This window comes from Trachymyrmex septentrionalis, unplaced genomic scaffold (assembly GCF_001594115.1).
Source record: "Trachymyrmex septentrionalis isolate Tsep2-gDNA-1 unplaced genomic scaffold, Tsep1.0 scaffold129, whole genome shotgun sequence".
NCBI lineage: Eukaryota > Metazoa > Arthropoda > Insecta > Hymenoptera > Formicidae > Trachymyrmex > Trachymyrmex septentrionalis.
Window position 1 is genome coordinate 926,569 of NW_017304428.1, and position 12,621 is coordinate 939,189.

At 32.7% G+C, this 12,621-nt stretch overlaps 1 protein-coding gene across 1 annotated transcript; it reads right to left on the reverse strand.

The window, feature by feature from the left end:
- Positions 1-1,360: 1,360 nt before the first annotated feature.
- On the reverse strand, positions 1,361-1,867 carry LOC108756591. The gene has a single exon (XM_018500505.1). The coding sequence runs from the start codon at positions 1,865-1,867 to the stop codon at positions 1,361-1,363; it is 507 nt and encodes a 168-aa protein (XP_018356007.1).
- Positions 1,868-12,621: the final 10,754 nt, after the last annotated feature.

Genomic DNA, 12,621 nt, shown 5'->3' on the forward strand with positions numbered 1-12,621 from the left:
GCGGCCTGTGTCGATGTAGTCCAGGCGATGGGGGTCTTGCCCTTGATATTCCCCTGGAGTAGGTCATTCAATGGTGCTTGAAGGTAAGCCGCTCTGGGTATGAACCTCCTATAAAAGTTCAACATACCCAGGAACTGTCGCAGCTGTTTCGCCGTCGTCGGCTGCGGGTAACTTCGGACGGCTTCGACCTTCTCGAGCAAGGGCTGAATCCCCTCGGCGGAAACTCGATAGCCAAGGAATTTAACTTCCGCCTGCCCGAACGCGCACTTGGTCTGGTTGATAACCACCCCGAATTTCCTTAACCGTTCGTACACGATCTCCAGGTGCTGCAGGTGCTCGCGTTCGGAAGTCGATGCGACGAGTATGTCGTCTATGTACGCGTAACAGAAATCCAGACCTCGGAGGACTTCGTCGATGAACCGCTGGAAGGTTTGCGCAGCGTTGCGCAGGCCAAACGACATGAACGGAAATTCGAATAATCCGAACGGTGTCGTTATAGCCGTTTTTTTTATGTCCTCCGGTGCGACGGGGATCTGGTTGTACGCCCAAACTATGGTTGAAAGATCTATGGTTGAAAAGATACTTTTACCTCGTAAGGACTGCGCGAAGTCCTCTATGTGTCGGACGAGGTATCGGTCTGGCAAGGTCCTTGCGTTGAGGGCGCGGTAATCTCCACACGGACGCCATTCGTCGCTGGCTTTCTTCGGGACCATGTGCAGTGGTGATGCCCAGCAGCTTTCCGATGGTCGCGCTGTCCCAAACTGGATCATGGTCTCGAATTCCTTTCTGGCCGCGCGCAGTTTCTCCGTCGGCAAACGTCTTGGCTTATTTGCCACGGGAGGACCTGGTGTCGTTCGGATGTGATGTTGGGTCGAATGTTTCGGCTCCGCAGGGGCGCCGCCCGGGCGCGTGATTTCAGAAAACTTCTGTAACTGCTCGTGATAGATCGACGTTCCAGCAATGGTTTTAACGCTGGGGATGTTACCCTTTGCGACGTGACCTTTGGCAGTCAACGAAGTCAGCTGATCCACTAGGCGGCGGCCACGAACGTCGACGAGCAAACCATAGAACGCCAGGAAATCCGCTCCGATGATTGGTTTAGGCACGTCGGCGACGACGAATCTCCACGTGTAGGCCTGGCGTAACCCGAAGTCGAGCGTAATTGTGATCGTCCCATAAGTCGCGATGACGCTGTTGTTCGCCGCCGTGAGCTCGTATGTTGACTTCTCCCGCGGCCCGCGTAGAAATGTTCGTGGGTAAACGCAGAGATCGGCGCCGGTATCAACTAAAAATCCCTTCTTGGAGTTTCTGTCCGTGACGAACAAGCGGAGGGACGTAAGGCTCAGGTCGCTTGCCTCCATTAGTGACCGCCCTGATCGTTTCCCGAACGGAAGTTGAACGGCGGTTCGCATCTTATCGCGTCAGCACCAAACCGCCAGTGGTACCAGCAGACGCCGTTCTTGCCGCGACCGCGGCTGCGCGCGCGCTGCCTGGACGGTGAACGCCGCTCCCGCGATCGGCTACCGCGAGCCGACGCGCGGTCTTCTACCGCCGCGATCTCTTGACGAAGTCCATTCGCCAACTCCCCCATTTTGGCGGTGATATGAATGATCAATCGCTCGAGCATCGTCTCGAACGAGTCCGTCGATACGGCCGCGACATGGTGCCTTTCAGGCAAGGCGTCGCTGACGGCGTCGGCGAGCTCAGCCATCTTATCCAAACCGGCTTCCGTCTGGGTTACCAGGCTGACCCGCATGGACGCTGGAATTCGCCCTAGCCAGATGGTTTTGAGCAACCCGTCCGGGACGGCGGTGCCCGCCAGCCCACGCAGGTGGCGAAGGAACTGGGACGGCTTTCGGTCTCCCATCTCCTCTTGTTCGAGTAAATGCCGTGTCTTTTTCTCCTGTGAGGTCCCGAGCCGGCGCAAGAGCTCCGTTTTAAGTAACTAGTACTTTCCGGTCTCGGGTGGATCGACCAATATATCGCGGATGTCCTCGGCGTATCGGGCATCGAGGTTGCCCGTGACGTAATGGAATTTTGTATCGTCGTTTGTGATTCCCGAGAGCGCAAATTGACTCTCCACCTGGCGGAACCACAGTTCGGGATCGCGAGCCCAGAACGGCGGAATCTTGATCGCCACTCGGCCGATCGATGCGGCAGAGCTTTCTTTATCCATGATAGCAGGGCTATGGTTGGGTCTCAACGTCAGTTCTTATAATTTTTCGGTGTACTTACACAATTACTCACACTGCACTTTACGGAAAACGCGATATACGCATGCGAGATCACGTCGGGGTCACCAATTATGTGGGTAAGGAAATAGTTCGGTATTAACTGTGACTCGGTTGGTGCGGACACTTGTACTTTATTTGTTAGACAGAAGTCGAAAGCGTGGTGCATTCGCGTCGACGAGTAAAAAAGGACTGACTTCTCAGATCGTTGCTTGGCTTATAGAATCCTGAATGGGTATAGGTATTAGTCGCATGTGTTGTATTGTACAACAAGGTTCCATATTTCGAAAAGCTGGAAGAAAGATGTGTACATATGTTGACAATATGCAATTCAGTTGAATGAGTGAAAAGGATGTCTCTGACGTTCACATGGGCGATATAATTATTTTAACTTGTAAACATCTAACAATTAAAAAACGATTTAAAAAATATTAGAAAACATAATATACGTATATTAATTGTTTGTTATTCTTTTGATAAAAAAAATATATCTGAGGGCGACGCCGCGCGTACGTGTCGCTACAAATTTATAAAAAAACATCAAAAATAGTATTAACAAATTACCGATACATCTAAGACACTAACAACTAGAACTAGGAATCGTTCTATATTTACCAATTATTGAAAATGTGGTTTTCTTTTCACATATAAAAAATTCAATCAATTACAGATTATCATACTTAATAAAATTTACTAATCTTTTACCAAAAACAATCACTAGTATAATACCAATTGAATATTTACTAAATGTAAACATATATTTATTTGGTCCAAGAACTATTAATTTGATTTACCTATTATTATATTTTATTTAGCAAATATTTATTTTCTTTAAATAAATGTTATGTTAGTACTATTCAAACAATTATTTATTAAAATTTAGAACATCTTTCTATCAGTGTAGTATCATCTTTACTAGAGTAGATAAAGGGAACATCACCGTTGCTCTTGACAGGAATGAATGTATAGATAATGTTATATACCATGGTATATATTACAAGACAGTGAAGACCGAACATATGTACATAGCTGTAAATAGGGATGGGTGATATTGAAAAAAATAATTGATTATCCAAAAATCGATTAAACGGGATTTCACCTTTGCAGGAGTAAAAAAATCGAAAATTTTTTTTTCCTTATTTAAGTATTGTAGAATAATCGTAAGTGCACTAAAACTTATTATTTGAAAAAAATCAAACTAAAACTTTAAACGCGTTTTTCTAAAAAAAAAATTTCTACATTTTTTAACCTGACGGAACTGATATCTAAAAAAATGGATTAAGATATCGATTTAATTCTTTTCTCCTCTTAATCCTAATACTTTTGCACATGGCACGAACTATAATCATGATTTTACAACAAACATTCGATTTATTACCCACAAAAAAGTAACAAATTATTAAGAAAAAAAATTAATTTTTTTTTATGTCACTCTTTTTACAAATTTCAGGCAATTGATATTATTTTAATTCATGCCATAACGACACTCATATAATTAATAAAAATGAAAAGAATTTTGATTTCAGATGCTTTGCAGAGTACTTCCGTCATGAAGACGTGTTTTGCAGATGATCCCTAATTCGATCGCCATTTGGAGACATTAAAATGCATATTCATCTATAGTAATTAAAAAATATTTTGTTTAAACATAACATAATTTTATGCAAAACCCTATATTGTTCTGTTTATAATAAACTTTTTTTTTAATTCATGAAACTGAGCTAATTTTACGGTCGGCAAAGATAAAACCCTCTTTAATAAATTCATCGATATTCCATAGACAATTACATTAAAAAATATAAAAAATTGATAAAAATGAACTTTTTGAGCGTTTTTATGGAAATAGTACGCCTGGTCTGAATTAAAATTCTTACACAATTCATCTTTTCGCTTTGTCTTTTCATGTTAGAGAGGAAAAAAGATGAACTGTGAAAGAAGTTTAGCTAAAATGAATAAACCTAATATGTAACACAAACGAGAATAAATTGAAATGGATTCAGATCCATTTTCGAAAATACGGATTCATGAATGTTAAAATGAATCTTTTTCAATCCTGAATGCATTTTTATTCATTTATAGGAATTTCATGAAGCAAATGTCTATGACTTTTCAATCCTGAATGCATTTTTATTTATTTATAGGAATTGCACAGAGTATATCTTTATGTCTTTCAATCTAAAAATAATATTAGCATTTTCTGTATTATCTTTTCGAATACTACTCAATTCAAAATTGTAAAGAAGTACAATTTTTTTAATTCAGTTAAATTTAAAAATAATATCAGCCTGTGCAACGTGACTACTGCTACTCAATTCAATATTCTGAATATGAAATGCAGTTTTTCAATCTAATTGAATAAAAAAGTTTTTATTTAAAAATGGACCATAAATGCTACTTAAATTATTCAAAATTATAAGTAGGAAATTTTTCGTTTTAATCCAATTCAGTTCAAAAAAGCGTAACGTAAAAATAAACTAATAAATTAAGCTATATTCTTTTGTTTCTCTTTGATTAGAAGTAAAATGATCGATGTGAACACTCGCAAACCAAGTCAAACACAACCTGAATATTACGCTGATCACGGTGCCAACACATGGGCCAAACGAGATTAGATTATTCGACTTACCCTTACACTTACTATGTTGTCTCATAGTAATGTAAATTGTTTATATTTTATTATATCTGTTAAATGATATTTTTATTATATCTATATAATTTCATTATTAGAAATGTCTTAGGAATAAAATTTGTAACCCTTAAATTAAAGTTTTTTTTTCGAATATTAAATTAGTGTCAAGTCGTATCCAATCCATTTCAATCCATTCAATCCATTTTCATGCATTAAAAAATTGTAATCCATTTTAATCCATTCTCGTTTAGTGGGTAAGTAGAAATTAATTATAAATAAATTCGGTAAGTATTCATTAATATTCTATTTTTCAACATATGAATAGTTATCATCACATTTTTAAATATAATATGTGCTTGTTGGTTCGAAATTTTTGTGACTAGATTCCCCATGAACCAATATTTTCAGAATTTTTTAAATCGGAAAATTTATTTTTATTAAAATAACGGTGTAAAGACTCTTTATGTATAAACAAAATAAACAAAGTGAACGGCGAAAAAGAGTCGACGCATAATACATTTAATTAAAGATAATATAGTCATAGATACATAAAATAAGAATTTCATTCCGCTTCATACGGAGAAACTTAGAGCTTTGAATAAAAGCAAAAGTGATATCAGGGTGGCCTTCCACAGCCCTAACAAAATGGACAAATATATAAGAATCCAGAAGGACACTTGTCCCCGTACATCGAAAAGCAATGTTGTTTATAAAATTTTGTGCAATGATTGTGACGCTTCTTATGTTGGACAGACGGGCAGGCAATTAAAAACCAGAATTGCCGAACATCGCAATCATATTAGACATAAATCTTCTGCCCGCTCTGTCATCACCGATCATAGGTTGCGTCACAATCATGATTTCCAATGGGACAATGTTCTAATCTTAGACGAAGAGCCTTCATATAGAAAGCGTTTGATTTCGGAGATGCTACATATTAAGAAACAGAGGAACAGTCTTAATTTACAGACCGACACCGAAGGTCTTAATAAGGCACATTTGCCGATAATAAACAAAGTCTGACTCTCGATCCTGTCGACCCGTCTCCTCTCTCAGTGCGTCACATTTCGTTTTAGCGAGCGATCGGTGTCACGTGCGACGTTGACATGTCCGACTTCGACGATTACAACCTTATCATCGCCATGCGTTTTCACACCTGTTATACATTACAGTGGTTCTCATTTGCTTGTTCGGGTGTGTTGGTGAGTGAGCACTTTACTTCTTAACTGCGGCGTGTCTAGTTTTTAAGTTTGCTTTTTTCTTATGAGTTCCTTTCCTTTTCCGGTTTTTCAATTAGCACTTGACTATGTATCTTAACATCGTTTTGACTACACTATCGCATATACAACATTAGACTACACGTCGAGATCCATCATAATTGCTGATTTCCGCGCGTTAAAAATGTTGCGACACTGAACTTTATTTATTTATTATTTTTTTTTTTTTTACGTAGTCTTTTATTACTTTTTTTATTATATTCATTTTATTTTACATCTGAGGAGGGCTCAATCCAGCAGCCGAAACTTGTAATTGTTTTATATACATATTAATATACGCCGTTCTACTTCTTCTTATTTTATGTATCTATGACTATTATCTTTAATTAAATGTATTATGCATCGACTCTTTTTCGCCGTTCACTTTATTTATTTTGTTTATTTTTATTGTTTTATAAAAAAAAAAGATAATTGCCATACTAAAAGAATCCACAAAAAAGTGAAATTTTGATACATTTTTTATTATAACAGAAATTAATAAATAAAATTTTTTAATTAAAAGACTGTTTGAGATTAGAATAATAATCTGTTTTCCGTAAAAGTCATTCCATGAGGAATCAGGCCATCAAAAAGTCGGATCGGTTAAAATGATCATAAAGTAATTAAAAATTTAGATAATTTTCAATAAAATTGACTTTTGAAATAAAACTGTTTATTTGTTTCTACTCAGTTTAAGTGATAAAAACATGAAGATATCAAAATTCTTGACATTGTTTAAATAATTTCCTGTTTTATTTTATGCATATATTAATATACATAAAATGTATTATGTACATAAAATGTTTTATATATAATATATATTCATTCATTATTTATTAAAAAAGTTTTTAATGGTCTTAATTTATTTAAAAGTTTTTTTAAATAATTTTATTTTGCAGATATATCATGGGATCGAAAAAAAATAAAATTGCTCTTAACGCAAGAAATTATTAAATGGTAACAAACTCCACACTCATTAATAATTGAAGAAACACGACAAAAATTGTTAAAATTATATTTGTTATATAGAAGAATGAAGAAAAAAGAAAAAAGTATTTAGAGGAGATTCTGTGAGTACAGCCCATATTTACCGAGAGACAAAGAATGTTAGAAGGAGCAAGGAACAATCTCATCAGAGAAATGAAAATTTTCGATCAGATAAATATGTTAAATATCTGAGAATAGATGCATCAAGATTTAATGAATTATTAAATTTAATTAAACCAAAAATCGAGAAACAATATAAATCGAGATACAATAGTAAGAGAACCGATTCCTGCAGTCTACAAATATGTCTACGATATTTAGCATCAGGAGATACAATGCCTTCAATTTCATTCGTATTTAGAGTGGGAATAAATACTGTCTCCAAAATTGTTAGTGAAACATGTGCCGCTATTTAGGACGTTTTAAGTGTTCAAGTTTTCCAAGAAATTAATAAAAATCTTTGGGAGAAAAAAGCAGAAGAGTTTGAGACACTATGGAATTTTCCACACTGTATTGGAGCTATTGATGGAAAACATATCGAACTTCAGGTATTATTAAAAAATAAAATTAATAATTAAGTAGTTATGAATAAAAAGCATTGAGAATAGTATTAATTACTTTTAAATTGTATTTCCATTTTTTGTTTTAGGCTGTACCTCATAGTGGCTATACATTTTATAATTATAAAAGTACTCACAGTATTGGTTTATTACCTGTAGCAGATGCTAATTGTTGTTTCACTATCGTTGACATTGGAGCAGAAGGAAGACGTAGTGATGACGGTATTTTTCAAGAAAGTAGGCTTGGACATCGACTAGAAAATAATGATCTTGATTTGCCAGAATCAGAATCAATTGTGGAAAATGGACCTAAATTGCCATATGTCACAGTTTGTGATGAAGCATTTACCTTAACTTCTTATATATCACTATAGTTCAAATAATTTAAATTTAGAAAAAAGATATTTAATTATAGACTCAATCGAAGAGTAATCGAATGTTCTTTTGGAAATTTATCGGCAAAATAGCGAATTTTTCGAAGACCATTGAAAACTACCGTAGAGAATGCAATTTCTGTAGTCCAAGCAATAGTTTGTTTACACAATTTTTTAATGAAAAAAGATTTAGAACAAAAACAATATGCCAACGATAAATTTTCAAGATATAGATAATTCTATCCAAATCTTACAGTTTGAAAATACAAATGTTTTTCAACTAGGCAAACAAATTCGAAATGCATTCATTGAATATTTCTGTACTGACGGAGCTATTGTACAGCAGTGGGATAAAGCATATAATAATGACTTTTAATAAAAATTGTTTTCTAATATTTAATCAAATTTATTATTATGTATGTATACATCGATAAAATAAAAAACATCAATAAACTAATATTGATATGATAAAAGATAATCGTATTAGATAATTCAGTTTTAATTATTCAATCTTAATTGCTCTTCCATTTCATTTAACCTGCCTAAAAATTCCAACTTCGATCTTTCTGTAGCTGCGCATTCTTTCTGCTAAACGTATGAATGTAGCAATCAATTGGATTAGGCTCTAAAGATTTTTTTAATGCCTAAAAACGTTTTATCGTATTCATCGTAATTTCCTAAATCTTTTTTTTCTGTAAAGAATATATTTGTAAATGTTATGTCGTTTATAATTACAAATAGAAAATAATTAAATTCATAAAAAATTCTTCTTGTTTTACTAAACAATAGAATGAGAAAGATGATATCACAAATAAATGAGCTAAAATTTAAGTATTGTAGAAACTAAACATCGAAATAATGAAATCATATAATTGACAAGTAAATCACGTAATAGATTGTTCCAAATCAGTACGTAACTGTTTAGAATCACATAATTTGAAAAATCATAAGATATATTTTTCTTCTTCTATCTCTATCATTTAATTCTTTAAAATTTGATAACTGTAAAATCAACATGATAATGAAATTATTTTTAATGCCATGTGATTTTTTAAATTAGATTTTTCAATAAAATGAATAAATCAAGTTAAAACGTTAATATATTTAATAAATAATTATTTAGTTTGAACCTAATTTTTAGCTTATTTTACATATAACCTATTTTCCTTCTTCTAGAGAGAAAATAATAAATAAATAAAATCACTTTTTCTTACTAATGATGGAATGCTTCTATATGAAAGACCAGGAGACGGTGGAAATTTATTTTCATTATTTTCTTCAGTGAGAACGACGATCAATAATTCATCCAATAAATTTTCATTCTCTACTACTCTCGATGTAGATGGTTCTTTGACCTTCTAGAAGAACATCACTTCTTCAATTGGTAAGTGTTATTCAATCTCTATTTCAATTACAACCAGCTAAACCAGTGCATAAAACTATATAGATATAATAAAAATATCATTTAACAGATATAATAAAATATAAACAATTTACATTACTATAAGACAACATAGTAAGTGTAAGGGTAAGTGTCGAATAATCTAATCTCGTTTGGCCCATATGTTGGCACCGTGATCAGCGTAATATTCAGGCTGTGTTTGACTTGGTTTGCGAGTGTTCACATCGATCATTTTACTTCTAATCAAAGAGAAACAAAAGAACATAGCTCAATTATTTTTACGTTACGCTTTTTTGAACTGAGTTGGATTAAAACAAAAAATTTCCTACTTATAATTTTGAATAATTTAAGTAGCATTTATGGTCCATTTTTAAATAAAAACTTTTTTATTCAATTAGATTGAAAAACTGCATTTCATATTCAGAATATTGAATTGAGTAGCAGTATTCACGTTGCACAGAAATGGCTGATATTATTTTTAAATTTATATAACTGAATTAAAAAAACTGTACTTCTTCTTTACAATTTTGAATTGAGTAGTATTCACGATGAACAGAAAATGCTAATATTATTTTTAGATTGAAAGGCATAGAGATATGCTCTATGCAATTCCTATAAATAAATAAAAATGCATTCAGGATTGAAAAGGATTTATTTTAACATCATAAATCCGTATTTCTGAAAATCTGAATCTATCTTAATCCACTTTAATCCACTTTCTCGTTTGCTGGGTTATCAACTATACTCTTGTAAGAGTATTCATGTACTCTTTTCGAGGTCGGAAAACAGCATCTTTTAACTTATTGTTATTGTTATCTTTTTTTGAGAAATGAGAAAAATTTTTAAATTATTTAATAATCAAATTTATTCTATTACAGAAAGTTTTGTTCGAATTGTACTGAGGCTGTGTTTGTTTTGGGCAGTATGTAATATATAAATGTTTATATATTATATTTAGATATATATTATATTAAGATATTTTATTTGTCTTATATAAAGGTTTTGTGAGAAATTTGGGTATATGTATATTAGACTGTAAAAGAAAAAAAAAATTTTTTTTAATCGGCCACTTAATTCAAAAGCTTTCATTTCATGCCAAAAGAACGTCCCTAAATTTTTATCAAAAAATATTAAAATTTAGAGGTCACTAATAAACGATTTTTAAATCAAAGTTTCGATTTTTCTTATATATGTAATTTGATGTAAAAATGATTATCCGAACTTTTATTTAATCCGAACTTCGAATGTGATATTGTATGTTTTTTTAATCACTGAACATGTTGCAATTCATTTAACTACGATGTACGCCTTAAAAAATGTAGCCCAATTAATGTGAAAAAATAATCAAATTTCGAGTTTAAGGTTGATTTTAGCAAGGTCTCAAGCGTTTAAATAGGTTGTGATTTTCCTCAAATTGTAGGAAAGTCTCCTCTATTCACCCAGAATCAAAGATCCAGTTGGAATTTTCCCGGGACCTTCTACAAGGTCTTTAAAAGGTGCATTTAACTGGATTATAAGACGTTTTTAAGGATAGAAAAATTTTTGTTCTATCTTTAAAAAAGTTCTAAAGTAAATCGCTTTGATGTGGTTTTGACATCCTCAAATCAAATGGTCATCCTCAATTTAATAATAAAAAACTCTTCATTAGAAAATAAAATTAGTACATAATACAAAAAACATGATTTAATAAATTAAAATAAACTACATATATGTAGTATATTTTTTTGATTATGTATTTATTTCATTTCCTAATAAAGAGTTTTTTATTGTCAAATTAAGGTATTTGATTTGAGAATGTCAAAACTACAAAGTACAATATACCTTAGAACTTGTAAAAAAATACTTTCTGTCCTTAAAAACATTTTATAATCCAACAATACATGCAACTTTAAAGGCCTCTTTGTAGGAGGTCTCGGGAAAATTCCAACTGGATCTTATTCTGGATAAACAGACTTACTATTTGGGCTAAGTTACGACCTATTTAAACGTTTGAGACCTTACTAAAACGATCTTCAACTCGAAATTTGGTTATTTTTTCTCATTAATGGCTGTATTTCTTAAGGTATATCATAAGGTTAAATAAAATATTGCATCGCAAATATTGCATTCAGCGATTAAAAAAACATACAGTACCATATTTGAAATCTGGATTAAGCCATTTTTGCGTCAAATTAAATGTATTATTACATGTATTAAGAAAAATCGAAACTTTGATTTAAAAATCGTTCACTAGTGACCTCTACATCTTAATATTTTTTAATAAAAATTTAAAGGTATTCTTTTGGCATGAAATGAAAGCTTTTGAGCTAAGTGGCCGATTAAAAAAAACATTTTTTTTCCCTTAGCAATCTAGTACGTATATATTATATTTGTTGAAAAAAAATCATAAGAATGTACAAAAGGCAAAAGGGTATTAGGAGTCAGCGTTGGAAATCAATTGCGCAAAAAAAAAAAAACAATAGAGATAATGAAAATTTAGTACGTTTCGACTCCGTTTTGAGCCATTATCAGCTTAATGAATAATAAATAATAAATTAAACCATATCGTGAAAACGCATTCCAGTTACATGATTATGATCGCAATGTGGTGAGGAGCTCTATCATCAACATCTTGAATGTTGTGCTAATCAGTTGCATAGTTAATGAGTGGAAGTATGATAGCCAATCTCAAGCTAAAGAATTACAAAGATTTTTAACGTGGCCACATATTGTAATGGATGGAGAATTTTGAAAAAACATGATAGTGCTCATCACATAGTTGTAACCGTACATCAAGTATCTTCAAAATTAATGCGAGTTATAATCAGAAGTCATACAAATTAAAACTAAAATTAAAATTAAAAATTAAAGAATAAAAGAGCAGTCATGTTGGTTCGTGATATGTTCAGTAATATTATAACTGTCGCACGTGTTATTATAACAAAAGAGTACATATCGGTCAATTTGAATAAACAATATTATCGTTATAAATAATATAAAAACTAAGACTCAAATAATTTATAAAATTAATATAATAAAAATAAAGCTATGAGCCAAGTAAGGTCTTAGTGCTGAATTATCATAAAAAACAGTTTATTTCTACATACGCTTCAATCCTAATTGGATCATTTTCAATATGTTAAAATTAATATAATATAAAAATCAAATAATCATTTGAATAACAATCTTAAAACAATATATAT